Source organism: Schistocerca serialis, chromosome 4, assembly GCF_023864345.2.
Source record: "Schistocerca serialis cubense isolate TAMUIC-IGC-003099 chromosome 4, iqSchSeri2.2, whole genome shotgun sequence".
Classification (NCBI taxonomy): Eukaryota; Metazoa; Arthropoda; class Insecta; order Orthoptera; family Acrididae; genus Schistocerca; species Schistocerca serialis.
Window position 1 is genome coordinate 15,994,186 of NC_064641.1, and position 14,648 is coordinate 16,008,833.

The window sequence follows — 14,648 nt, forward strand, 5'->3', positions numbered from 1 at the left end:
GATAAAAGCGGAAGAACGATTAAATAGTTAATACAGGAAAATCAGTCCTATCTACAGGAGGCGTACGTGGTGCAACAGTAGCGTTGTGAATGAGTGATACTTACTGTCCTGGGTTCGGCGCTGGTTGCTTACTACATTTTAACTGACTTGGTCGCAATCCTGTCATCAATTCTGTGTACTAAGTTTCTTCTATACTGTCAACACTGCGTCTTGCCAAATCAGCGTCAAAGCATAGCGTTTCAATTAACCCAAATAGTCTGCATAAGTAAAGGATAGATCATCTTTTAAAAGAGTCTAATGTTTTGTGAAATTATTTGTCTAAAAGTAATTAGTAAGACATACTTGAGAAATATTTGATGCACCCTATTTTCTGCACGTGATATCGAGTATCTTTCAAAGGCATGTCAAATATTTCTCTGCTCTGTTCTATTTCTTTTAGACAAACCCTTCGACAAAATATTTGACCGATCTGTTTCACTTTTTTTATTTTAAAGTTTTATTCAGGAAGCATGATCTTGTTGCTACGTTATTTGCATTCCTAGCATCTTCTGTTCTCTAAATTCCCAAAATTAGTACTTGGAAGCCTTTTTGACAGTTACATATTACACCAATTTATCTTTTTATGCACAGAACAGCTAGGACTTGAAGAAATGAACTTTTTGACCCTTCATTTAGATAGCTAGATGCAGCAGCTGTTCGTGAAATATTTCAAGCTTTCCTTAATATAATTAAGTTTTCCTTAATTACCCTGATAGCTTTTAAGCAATTAAGTATTTACCGGGTGATCAAAAAGTCAGTATAAATTTAAAAACTTAATAAACCACGGAATAATGTAGATAGAGAGGTAAAAATTGCTTGGAATGACATGGGGTTTTATTAGAACAAAAAAAAAACGCCCCATATTGCTAGACGCGTGAAAGATCTCTCGCGCGCCACGTCGTTTGGTGATGATCGTATGCTCAGCCGCCACTTTCATCATGCTTGGACTCCCAGGTCCCCAGACCTCAGTTCGTGCGATTATTGGCTTTGGGGTTACCTGAAGTCGCAAGTGTAGCGTGATCGACCGACATGTCTAGGGATGCTGAAAGACAACATCCGGCGCCAATGCCTCACCATAACTCCGGACATGCTTTACAGTGCTGTTCACAACATTGTTTCTTCACTACAGCTATTGTTGAGGAATGATGGTGGACATATTGAGCATTACTGTAAAGAACTTCATCTTTGCTTTGTCTTACTTTGTTATGCTAATTATTGCTATTCTGATCAGATGAAGCGCCATCTGTCGGACATTTTTTGAACGTTGAATGGGCTGTACAGACGTAAGTCTGATGTTGCAACAGACTGGATGCAATTGGTTTCCTCGTTTCTTTATTCTGGTCGGACAATATTCTCCTACCCAACGTACAGAACTCTTGGAGAAGACCAGTCTTTCAACAATGCCTATCACGCAGCCTTTAGCGACAGACAACTGGCGAAACAATTCATTTGTTACTACCTCGCGGTCGTCACGGATGATTTGGCCGACGTGCTGGATGCAGTGCGAAGTTGGTGCAGCCACAGGGCTGTACGCCAGGACAAAAGCTGCAGTCGCGGTAGTGCGATGACGTCCCGTAAGTTTGCTGGCCGTGGTGTCCTTAGCGAAGGGTTCAATCATCCGGGAACGTGTCAGCAGTGTCATCGTCCTATTGTTCATCGCAAGACGAACTGTCTACCCGTGTCGAATCTGAGCAGCAATGTGTCTGCAATGTTTTCCTCGGCCACCAATAAGAAAACCGCTTAACTTCAAAGCTGTGAGTCGGGGTTCTGACCTCCGTCGCCGAGTAGTCAAATGAAGGGGTTAAATGTGGGTATGAAGGTGTGCGACCACTTCCCCATCGTGTGACAGGTAATTTTGCAATGTAAATATTTTAACGCCGCAAATTTAGGTAATGGGAAGAACCCTAGTTTTTGTGTTGGCTTTATGCAAAGAGAAACGCATACCCGAGATAGCAGAGTGTAAGGGATGCGTGATCCCACGAACATAGATGCTAGTATCCGACACCCAGTCGATAGTAGACAGAAGTCGATAGTCGAGCACTGCAGGAGGCAGTAAGACTATAGTTCAATTCTTTTATCTTGGCGGTTCGCGCATGCCCGCCCAGACGCGGGAAATTGCTGCGTTGCCAGTTGTATGCGCCAAGAGAAGCAGCGCCATAGTATAGTTCGCAAACTTACGTTTACGCGGGAGCGTGCAGTTTATGAAGTAAAGCCACCACGGCCGCATTAACCCTTTCGCTGCTACAGAGACATGCTCCCCGCATTCCGCGATGTGCGCGATTTTGTCATCATTGCACTGCTCGCCTGTGCAGACACATGGTGTTTCGACTGCTTTGATAGACTTTGTCATTCGATTTCATAAAAACTATTTGGCCCAAAAATTTTGATACCATCCCCCCATAAATGACTTCATTTTGTTTCGATGTTCAACGCAGTTATTGTGCAGCATTAGATGTAGTAAACCGTTGCACGAAATTTTGAAGAGTTTGCAGAGGTAAAAGTCCATAGCGTATACTTTCCATATGGTCGATTTTAGTTTAGTTTAGTTAGAAATTTCAAAAAATTACATTCAAACCAATAAGATTCATGAAGTAAGACACTTCGATATTGTTTTTAAACAAAAAAATATTAAGCACCGAAGTAGGTTTGAACTCAGAACCTTCCACTCAGCAGCCATACACGTTGACCATTAAGTTAACGCTACTCATCATAAAATTCATCTCTTTCAGAACTTTAAAGTATCACGCAAAATGCCGACAAACACTGTTGGCATGACTATGAATTACTGACGTTTCGTCGAAATATGATAGGAAATAACAATTACCGCTGTTCTTTATTGCGGAAAAGCGGTTAGTGAGAATGATACAAACACCTTTCCTTGCTATCGCCTGAATTAGGAGGCTTAATGCTTGTTTGGTTTAATTAATTAATAGAATATGAAGAAATTGGTATAAAGAATGCTTTTTCCAAACTTTCTATATAAGAAAGTCTGCTATCAAGACATTGCTTTTGTTCAATTGCTTTATTTATGACTGAACGTTTCTAAAACTGAAGACACTCGTCCGTGCTCTGCACTGTAGTCGAGCTCTGGCAACGTCGTTCTCTGTTCATTGGCTGACTGTGTTTTGTGATGTCAGATGCGCAGAACGAACCTAATCTCGGCCGCCGTCGTAAATGACGCGCACTTTAGTGTCGACTGAGGAGTGGGCACTGGAGAGACGGGCAAGAATGGCGGTCGAGTGAGCAGTAAACGGTAAATTCACCAGAGTGTGACAAACGAGCGCGTCCCCCTAATCGTCGTGGGGTGGACCCTCATCGATATCGATTCGCGAGTGGTATGAAACCAAAAATGACAAATGCCAAATTATGTGTTTCGCGTCAACCGCGTCAGCCAGAAGCAACCATGGATTGCAGTGAGGATTGCTGTGAATGTTAATCATCATCATTGCGTGTGACGAAGCACTTGAAATCAGCAACCAATAAAAGATATCACTGTAATTAGACATGTAAAGGCGAAGGTAGCAACTGCCTCAGAATTTGTGTGTTATTAGAAAATACATATCAGTTTGTACATCGCAACCCTTATGGTCGTTAATAATAGACAAACATTCAATCATTAACTATTCCATCTCAGAACAGCCGCACGTGGTTGAAATACCCCCGAAGCCACAGCAGAAAAACTGATAGCCTTTCATCCATTAAGCACATGGTCATATAATTATAATAATTAACTGTTTGGCGGCTTTGGTAAATCACACAAAACCCAATTAAGGACATAACGGGGGGTGTTTCAAGAGCGATCGACGAATGTAAAGTGCCTTGCAACGTTTACTCGCAAGAACCCTCCATGCACAGTGGACAACCTCAGTCGAAGAGTGCGACACTTCGATGACATCACAACATTTAGTGTTACTCAGTAATAGACTTTGATTTCACAGATTTGCAAATGAGTTACTGTCATACTTATTGCCTTTATTTTCGCTGGTGCTAGGTTTGCAGTGCACTGTATAGTTAGTATTTTTGGTCCAAAAAGTTTATTCTTTTACTCACTGATCTCGTAGAAAGTAACTCTATAGGCGTTAACACAGGTTTAGGTGATTTTTGGGTGTTTTATCTGCTGTGGGGCCCCAGGAACATCTGGTTTTTGCGCCAGACGTAGCTAATATGGAGATGCTACTTAAACGTATTATTTAAACCTTTAAAACAATTCAACACCATTTGTTGCTGTTTGAGTAGATGTGACAGAACATTATCTGATGAGTATATATGTGTGTAGAAAAAGGTGAAGTATATTGTCAAAAAAAACTTTGGGGTTCAGACTTGAGAACTTTGCAAGAGGTTCTTTCATATAGTATTTTCGAATATCCTCGGAGGAAAAAAATGCAACACTATCAAGGACAAGGTCATTTTATTCACAAGTGAGGTGACAGGTAGTTCACCATTATTGGTCTGTGTGCGAATATGGTAACAAATTCAGACCAAACGAAACACACATAACACAATAAAGGGTGTACATACAGTTGTGTCAGTACACAGTTTACACCCTCTGGTGGCAATGCAACCGTGTATTCTCCCATGCAAACGATCATTAAGGTGTTGAATAGCGTCCAGCGACAGACTGCATCTAGCATTTTGCGGCTTTTGTTGCAGTTTGGCAATAGTTCTAGCTGTCCCTGGAGAACGAATAAGTTCCAGTATGGTCCTTACATGCTCAGCTGGCGACAGATCGTGTAACCTTGCTGGCCAGGGAAGTTGTTTTACACCACTAGAAGCACGTTGCGCCACAGAAGCCATATGTGGCCGTGCATTGTCCTGCTGGAAAACCACACCGCCATTCTGTCGAGGAAATGGCAGTAGCACATGAATAGTAGCCTGTCTAGTGTAGTGGACAATGGTTACTTTACCCTGCAGAAACGACAAGTGTGACTGCAAGCTTTACTAGTGTCCGCCACACCACGAAGTCTGGAACAGGACATGTGTGTTGTGGAGAATGCACTCAGAAATAGGCAGCTAACCAGGTCTATGCCATACTCCATCACCCACACAGTCAGTACCTATTCTCATAGTTAAAGACGACAGAGTGCCAATTTATTTTATTTAATATATTTAATGGTATGTCTAGGGCCCCCGTCGGGCAGACCATTCCCGGGGTGCCGGTCTTTCAATCTGACGCCACTTCGTCGACCTGCAATCGATGAGAGTGTTAGGATGATGATGAGGACAGCACAACACCCAGCCCCTGGGCGGAGAAAATTCCTGGCCCAGCCGGGAATCGAACCCGGGCCCAGAGGATTGACAATCCGTCACACTGACCATTCAGCTACCCGGGGCGGACAGAGTGCCAATCATCTCTCCAGTCATCTCTCCCGGGACGCAAGAGTAGCCATGCTTGGAGTGTCATGGTGTCAGTGGTAGCATGGCTAAAGGCAACTGTGACCTTAATCCAGCTGCAAGCAGACGGTTGCCACTGAGCCCTCAGGAGACACCAGTGCAACATGTGTCTGGATTTCGGCCCTCGTTGATGTTCGGTTGCGCACTGCAGCTCCCTCCTGCCGGAGGTTCGAGTCCTCCCTCGGGCATGAGTGTGTGTGTTGTTCTTACCATAAGTTAGTTTGAAGTAGTGTGTAAGTCTAGGGACCGATGACCTCAGCAGTTTGGTCCCTTAGGAATTCACAAACATTCGAACATTTTTGCACCACAGCTCGCATAATGCGTCTATTTTGTCGTGTGTCTCTCCTGTGCAGATGTACAAAACCCGGTCTACAGGTGGGGGAATGTTGCCCAGACCACTGTTGAAAACATCCACACACCATCGGCACATTGTACCCAACGTGTGCAGGAGTCCATGTACTCGTCCATCCAGCTTCCCACATCCTCAAAATGAGACACCGTTCAATTGGCTGAAGCTGTTCAAAAGGAGTACGTACTCGTTGGTGGGGCGTGGTTATGCCGTATGAAGAATGTTGTGAACACTACTCACCTCCAAACTGAGCACAGTTACTGCCTGCAGAGCCAAAACTCAGCACTATCTGATTGTCGAATACCGTGACAGATGACTCACTAATACTACACTCCATTAGTATGCACAAATTATACCATAGTTGCGCTGAACGTAGACCTTGAGTGTTGCATTTTTTTGCTCAGGCATTTGAAGTTCATACAGAGCTTCTCCCAGTTTCTGGAATGAGTACAATGCCCCAATTTTTATAAAGGTTTCCCGGTACTGCTCAGATTGCTGCGAAACTTACTCAGTTTTTTTTAACACTCACCAACAGACAAGACCGATTCTACCATGGGCCCAGTTGCGGCTGACACGAGGGATGCTGCCAGGATGAAGAGCGGCAGCACGTGTGGAGCGAGGACGACCAGCACTCTGCTGACCACGTGGGCTGACAGGCACAGCAGCTGCTGGGGGCGTCGGCCGTACCTGTCGGCAGCAAGAGTCAGCTCAACCCGTGTGTCGAGGTCCTGGGCAGTCCAGCTAGCAGATACACTCCCACGATTATGCGCTGCCACTTATTAAACGAAATACTCCATTTATTTGTTGATGGGCTTTGTAGTTGGGACAGAAAATAGCAGAAAATGGAGTAGCCGAGACCTTAGACTGTTTATGAGTGACTGTCAACATTTTCGGCTCTAATCCCATATGCCAAAGGGGCGCGTGTGTGTCGTCCGTGTGGACGGCGCCCGTATCCCGTAAGGGCGCAGCTTTTGAAATGGTTCAAATGGCTCTGAGCACTATGGGGCTTAACATCTGAGATCATCAGTCCCCTACACTTAGAACTATTTAAACCTAACTGACCTAAGGACATCACACACATCCATGCCCGACGCAGGATTCGAGCCTGCGACCGTAGCAGCAGCGCGGTGCCGGACTGAAGCGCCTAGAACCTCTCGGCCACAGCGGCCGGCGCGCAGCTTTTCCATTTGCTGCAATGTGCTTTCCCATGTGCTCCAAGACTTTCGACTTCTGATAGCTGTGGCAGTTCGTATTTTGCCTTCTTGATGCAGCCGACATAAGTATACATGTAAACTCTCGTGAAGAAATGAAGAACAGAAATGTCTTCCAACGAGCTTTAAAGCAAGGAAGCTGAACTTTCTGCCTTTTCCCTTCTTTTTATTTTTGGAAAAGTGTAAGAACACTAGAGCCAAACATCATCGTAATCTAACATGGACAAGACCGGTATAAATTGTGTCAACCAGATTTACAGCTACTACCTAGTTGCGAGAAACACAATGAAGTGGTGAAAAACCCTTCTTTCCCGTTTCCCTAACGTCTACTGTGAATGCTTTTATTTTGTACACGGATGTCACCAAGCAGAAGGTACCTCTAGTGGAACTTGTAAAAAGGAAGTTAGTATGGACTTGTTAGTCGATCACTGGAACCAACAGCAGCCTTTAGCCTGGATAGAAATTTTGGTCATCTTCTTCCAGAACAACAAAGGAAACGCCACGTGCTACTTTAAAGGTCGCTTTGGCAAAGGAAAGAAAGAGTCTGGGAAGCGGATAACGAAAGAAACCAGAATGTCATACAAAGACTGCAGTGTCTGACTTCGTGTACAACAACGTGTGAATTACAAGTCATCATTTTTTGTCATTGCATATGAAGTAAATTTGCAGTTGTGATGTTAATTTTTTTGTTTTTATTTGTGACATGATATAAAAGTTTTTCGAGAGTGGGGGAGGGGGAATTTTTTCTTGTTCTTGGCAACATTAATATACCAGTGCTAACGCGAACGTATATACATAAAACGAAGCCCATTTCCTGATCTCTAATGTGTGGGGTATAAAATGACATATGTATGTGAGTCTCTGAGTCTCTTTAAGTTTACAATCAAAACATCAGGTCACCTACACTGTCGAAGAGGAGAGGTATCAGAGTTGAATGCGTTAAGCCTAGTTACGAAATGCCATCCATGAGGCAAAACATGTTTGTGAAGAACGAAGAAGAGCTGAAATGGTTCAGGGGATGAGGCATGTGACCCTTTTCATAAACAAGATACTGTTGATGATAAAATAACGCGAATATCTCTTCTTTGTCAGTCTATTCGATTTAGTCACTATCCGTCCTCGACAATACGGTCAGCAGCTCACGGGCTTGCGCTTCGCGATGCTGTCTCTCGATCACGGGCCCTGTGTCGATTCCTGGCCAGGTCGGGGATTTCCTCCACTGGGGACTGGGTGCGCGTGAGTTGCCCTCATAATTATTTCATCATCAGTGATGTGCGAGTCGCGGAAGTTGAGTGAAAAAAAAAAAAGTACATAAACTCTGGCGGGCCAACTTCCCAGGATGAGACCTCCGTCCAACAGTGCTACACGCACATTTCATTTCATTTCATTTCAAAGAAACACACGGAACACACAATGGAGTCAACATCTGCAGTTGCGCTGATGGGATGGCCCAAAGCATTATGACCGCCTGTTTACTAGTATGATTATCACTCTTTGGAACGCATATATCAGCAATTCTGCATGGCATGAATTTGCCCGATAGTATACCAAATATTCTCCACCGAGCTCGTGCTAATTTTGTGGCCCAGGTATCAAAATGAGTTCACAATCGTGCTCCTCAAACCACTGTAGCTTGATTCTGGCCTTGTAACGCGGGACAGTTAGCGTGGTGGAAGATGTCGCCGCCGTCAGGGAAGACATTAAAGATGAAGGAATACAGGTCTTCCACAGCAATAAACACACAATCCACATCTGCAGTGGTACCTTCAACAGAGCCATAGGACGGGCGAAAACGCAGTTCAATGTCCGCTGTAACATAATACTGCCTCCACCGACCTGCGTCCATGGGACGGTAAGTTGGCGATATTTTTGGAGTAGCTTGGGAACCCAACAAGTTCGTCTGCTGCAGGTTCAATAACTTGTAGTAAACGGTATGCTCAGAAACAAGTGTGCCTGCACCACCATTATGCTCCGTCTTCAGATCTGCGACAGATCGCTGCCCATTCTGCGTAATGGGCAAACCTCCGACCTTCGTGTTCTGCAATGAGGTATGGACGTTCAAACCCTTCTCGGCTGCTCGTGGTTTCACAGTCGTTCATCCATTTTCCGTAGATACGACAGTAGCAACCGAACAGGAGACCAGCTTCACCGAGATGTTCGTTCCCAGGCGCAGCGTCATAACGGTTTGTACTTTGTGAGCGACGTATCTCAGTGTATTCTCCAATTTGCGTCCTAATATCGTGGCCGACCTCCTTTAGCCCGGCGTAGTAGTGCAACTCGACACAGTATGGACTCAACAAGTCGTTCGAAGTCCCCTTCAGAATTACTGAGCTATGCTGCCTCTATAGCTGTCCATAATTACGGAAGTGTTGCTGGTGCAGGATCTTGTGCGCACACTGACCTCTCTATTATGTTCCATAAATGTTCGAAGGGATTCATGTCGTAAGATCTTGGTGGACAAATCATTCACTCGAATTGTGTGGAATGCTCTTCAAGCCAATCGCAGACAACTGTTTCCCAGCGACTGACGTATTGTCATCCATAAAAACTCTATCGTTGTTTCCGAACATGAAGTACACAAATGGCTGCAAATAGTCTCCAAGTAGACGAACATAACCGTATCCAGTCAGTGATCGGTTCAGTTGGACCAGAGGTCCCAAGCCCATTCTATATAAACACAGCCTATAACGTTATGGAGCCACTACCATTTGCACAGTGCACTGTTGACAAATTGGGTCTATGGGTCGCAGGGTCCGGGCACACTCGACCGCTACGATCAGCTCTTACTACCCCAAATCAGGACTCATCTGACCGAGCCAGGGGTTTCCAGTCGTCTAGGGTTCAACCAATATGGTCACCTGCCCAGGAGAGGCGCTGGCGGCGATGTTGTGATGCTAGCAAGGGCTCTCACATTGCTAGGCTGCTGCCTTAGGCCGTCCTACGTGAGCGACAGAAGCACGCGACAGCGAGCGACAGCTTAAGGCGACAAAACACAACAGCAGGTATAGTTACGGAAGTGCCTACGTGAGCAACATCTGTGTCGCTGCCTGTCTCCCGCTGCAACTGGCGTCGTTTGAATTCAAACGTGTTTAAATCTTGTCACTGCAGCACGCGCAACACAGAGCGATAGGCACGTGTCTTCTTGGCAAAGCAGTCGAGCGGACGCGACGGCAGCTATGAATTACTTATCATCCGATTTTAAGAAAACTATTCGGTGAAAAAATCTGATTCTTCCGCAACCTATAGCTTGATATCCTTAAATGATAAAGGTCAGAATCTATTTTCGTTATTCGTCATAGTTACTGTTCTGCACGAAATTGAGTACATGGCTGCACGTAATTTTTAAGAATTTGCAGAGGTAAGAATCACGTTGTGTAGACTTTCCGTATAGTTCATTTAAGGCCATACATTATCGCATATGAAATGTAACCAATACATCTCAATTGTGTTTAAAGTTGAGACCGCAATGATACCTCGTTTCATTCTTGAGATATTGGTTGTTATATCCCTGGTTTCCTGCGCTTTGGGAATCTAATGGTTGTAAAAATCGTCGTATCTCATAAAAGGTCCAAGATATCGAAACGACAAATTCTGGAAATGGCAGCACGCAGAAAGGACTATTTTATCATATGATTAACACTCAATACGTTTTTGTAAACGCGTGAGCAGAGCTAAAACAAGACTCCCTATAACTTACACCATGAGGTTTTGTCCAAATTTTCATAGTCAAACAAAGGGAGTGAAGCAGGTAAACGGGGTATCAAAGTGACCAGCATGAGGTCTAGTTCGGCATGAAAATATTTAACTGCTTGAATATAATCAGGGTAATGAACGAAGACTTAATTAATAAGCTGAGGAAAAATTGAAATCTTTCACGAAAAGCTGCTATAAATGAAGTGTCAAAAATGACATCTGTTCAAGACATAGCTATTTTGCACATAAAAAGACACATTGGGGCGGTATTAAAATGTCAAAAAGACTTCCTTCGAATCAAGTACGTTAGGAAGGCAAACGAGGAGTCAGTAAGATCATGCTTTCTGAATAAAACTTGAAATTCAAAAGTGGAAGTAATCAGTCAAATATTTTATGAAATGATTTATGTAAAAGAAATAAGTAGGCCTAGGTCAGAGAAACGTTCTACGTGCCTTTGAATGATGCTCGAAATCATGAACAGAAGACGAGGTGCTCCAAACGTTTCTCTAATATTTTATATTTCATACTTTTAGACAAATCATTACACAAAACGTTTGACTTTCTTTTCAAAAACTTTGTAAGCTATACTTTTACAAACTATTTAGTGTAATTGAAACGCTTGGCCTTAACACTCACTGCTGATGAATTACGTTCGCAACATCAAATATCTTTAAAATTTCATGGTTCATTGTAATTTATTAGGAATTAAAAGTGTGTGGTAAACTGGTGTAGGTGTGAAGATAAGTTCTTTGGCAAGACCTTAAAAATATTCTTAGCGATGCAGTGTAAACAGTATACATAAAACATGGTATACAAAATTGTAACTGAATCAGTAAAAATACAAAAACGTCCAGGTATCGAACCCAGAACCTTTTCCTCACATGTGATTATGAACTGTCTACGCTACCCCTACAGCTAGCTGTTGTTAACTGGTGTCAATCTGTGTACTTATGTTGGAATTTAGTGTAGTTAATCATGTAATAGCCATTCGTCCGCATTTATTGGCTGTTAAAAGGTCTTGATCATGTAAAAAAAAAAACATTCATATTTAATTTATTGATGAGATAGTCGAATGCTGCTCTGTTCATTCACGTGTATTGGAACAATTTGTCTGGTGATCTTCGTAGTTGACGATACTTACGAAATTCTCCATGGAGATTCCTCCCTTTGTATATTTCATGCACAGCATTCCTTTCCACTTTATTTTCTTGAGTAGACCTAATTCCGTAGCCTTACTCTCCAGCTACAGCATTCTACAGGTTAAGGACGCCGTTTTACAGAAACAGCTGGTTGGCTCTAAGCAGCCATCTTGTAGCGCGACATGGTCGCTCGCACGCAGGACACCCAAGGTTGTCGCCCGACGTTACTGCTTGTCGCTGGAGTGTCGCGTATCCAGAAGTCGCTCGCCTCTGTCGCTCACGTAGGACACAGCCTTAGCCGATTATTGCCTGATTTCACCGCACTGTCTCAACGGATACTTTCGTCGTGTGCCCCACATTGATTTCTGTGGTTATTTCACACAGTGTTGCTTGTCTTTTAGCACTGGCAACTCTACACAAACACCGCTTCTCTCGGTCATTAGGTGAAGGACGTCGGCCACTGCATTGTTCTTCTTGAGAGATAATGTCAGAAATTAGGTATTCTCGGCGCACTTATGGCACTGTGCATCTTGGAATATTGTATTCCCTAACGATTTCCGTAATCGAGTGACCCAAGCGTCTGTCTCCAACTTCCATTCCTGTTTTAAAGTCTATTAGTTCCCGCCGTGAGGCCATAATCACGTCGGACAACTTTTCACACAATCACTTGAGAACAAATGACAGCTCCACCAAAGTACTGCCCTTTTAAACCTTGCATACGCGATGCTACTGTCATCTGTGCGTGTCAAGTCAGTGTATATACAAGGGGCTCCAAAACGTAGGTTACACATTATTATCGCAGATCAAGTAGCTTTCATTGAATGCTACACTACACTCAAAAGCGAGTCAGATAAATGACAGTATTCTTCAACATTGCCACTAAATCTCTGCAAACAACAACCGGAACAGAATGAGATTTTCACTCTGCAGTGGAGTGTGCGCTAATATGAAACTTCCTGGCAGATTAAAACTGTGTGCCCGACCGAGACTCGAACTCGGGACCTTTGCCTTTCGTGGGCAAGTGCTCTACCAATTGAGCTACCGAAGCACGGCTCACGCCCGGTACTCGCAGCTTTACTTCTGCCAGTACCTCGTCTCCTACCTTCCAAACTTTACAGAAGCTCTCCTGCGAACCTTGCAGAACTAGCACTCCTGAAAGAAAGGATATTGCGGAGACATGGCTTAGCCACAGCCTGGGGGATGTTTCCAGAATGAGATATTCACTCTGCAGCGGAGTGTGCGCTGATATGAAACTTCCTGGCAGATTAAAACTGTGTGCCCGACCGAGACTCGAACTCGGGACCTTTGCCTTTCGCGGACAAGTGCTCTACCAACTGAGCTACCGAAGCACGACTGACGCCCGGTACTCACAGCTTTACTTCTGCCAGTACCTCGTCTCCTACCTTCCAAACTTGGCGAGGTACTGGCAGAAGTAAAGCTGTGAGTACCGAGCGTCAGTCGTGCTTCGGTAGCTCAGATGGTAGAGCATTTGTCTGCGAAAGGCAAAGGTCCCGAGTTCGAGTCTCGGTCGGGCACATAGTTTTAATCTGCCAGGAAGTTACATTTCTAGATGTCGCTTCATATACGAGGGTGAGTGAAATGACAACCTTAAATTTGTAATAACAAATCGAAAATTTCACGCCGTTATCCTGCAAGTTGGTAAGCGTGCTACAAACAGCGTGCAGATTGGCCTGTAGGTGGCAGCATAGTGCAGATGCACACATACCGTCGCAGTATCAGTATAGAGATTACCGCCCCCCTTGCGACTTGCACCAGGGAAGAACAGCGTTCTGTTATTCGGTTTCTGCGTAGTGAAGATGTGAAACCTATTGAAATTCATCGACGAATGAAGGTTCGGTACAGTAATGCATGTTTGTCACAGCAGCAATTCTACAAATGGAGTAGGAAGTTCGCAAATGGTGTGACTTCAGTGGAAGATACTCCTCGTCCAGGTCAGGCACAACGAGTTGTGACTCCACAGGACATTGCAGCAGTTGAAGCCATAGTGAAGGAAAACCGCCGAGTGACACTGATTGACGCAATGGGGGGAAAGAAGTTCCGTTCTGATGAAGAGGTACGCCACATGGTGCATGAGTGGTTGTGCAGAATACCAAAAGAATTTTTTTCTAAAGGAATTTATGCACTTTGTAAGCGCTGGAGGACTTGCATTGAGCGTGGGGGAGATTATGTTGAAAAGTGATACAACTTTGTACCACTTCTGCACAATAAATAATATTTAAAAAAATATTAAGGTTTTCATTTGAGTCGCCATCGTAATTTGCACGTTGTGATGCACCTGTTATCTGTACCGTAGCACAATGGTCAGTACAGGAAACCCGGAACATAACACAAAAAGGGAAGGGACCCGTGGTCTAGGGGTAGCGTCTTTGATTCATAACCAAAACGTCTTTGGTCCTGGGTTCGATCCCCACCATTGCCTAAATTTTGATAAATAATCGGCATTGGCAGTCAAAGACTTCCGGCATAAGAAGTCAGCCTCATTCTGCCAACGGCCTTGTCAAAGAGGGCGGAGGAGCGGATAGAGGTTAAGGGCACTCTCTTGTCCTAGGGGTGGGAAATTGCCCCTAAAGGTGGAAGAATCAGCAATGATCAACGACATGAGGATGCAGAAGGCAATGGAAACCACTGCATTAAAGAGACGTAACGTGTATCCACAGGACATGTGGTCTGTAATTGAAGAAGTGTTATGATGATCTCTCCATTGGCAAAAGATTCCGGAATAGTCCCCCATTCGGATCTCCGGGAGGGGACTGCCAAGGTGGAGGTTACCATGAGAAAAAGATTGAATAATCAACGAAAGGATAA

General features: G+C 44.2%; 1 protein-coding gene across 1 annotated transcript in view; it reads right to left on the reverse strand.

Annotated features, from left to right (window-relative positions):
• Positions 1-14,648, reverse strand: part of LOC126473669 (solute carrier family 22 member 7-like) — a 241,284-nt gene that overhangs the window by 178,353 nt on the left and 48,283 nt on the right. Inside the window, exon 4 of the mRNA XM_050100902.1 lies at positions 6,309-6,466. Coding sequence (XP_049956859.1) covers positions 6,309-6,466 — 158 coding nt within the window. The remainder of the gene's footprint in view (positions 1-6,308; positions 6,467-14,648) is intronic.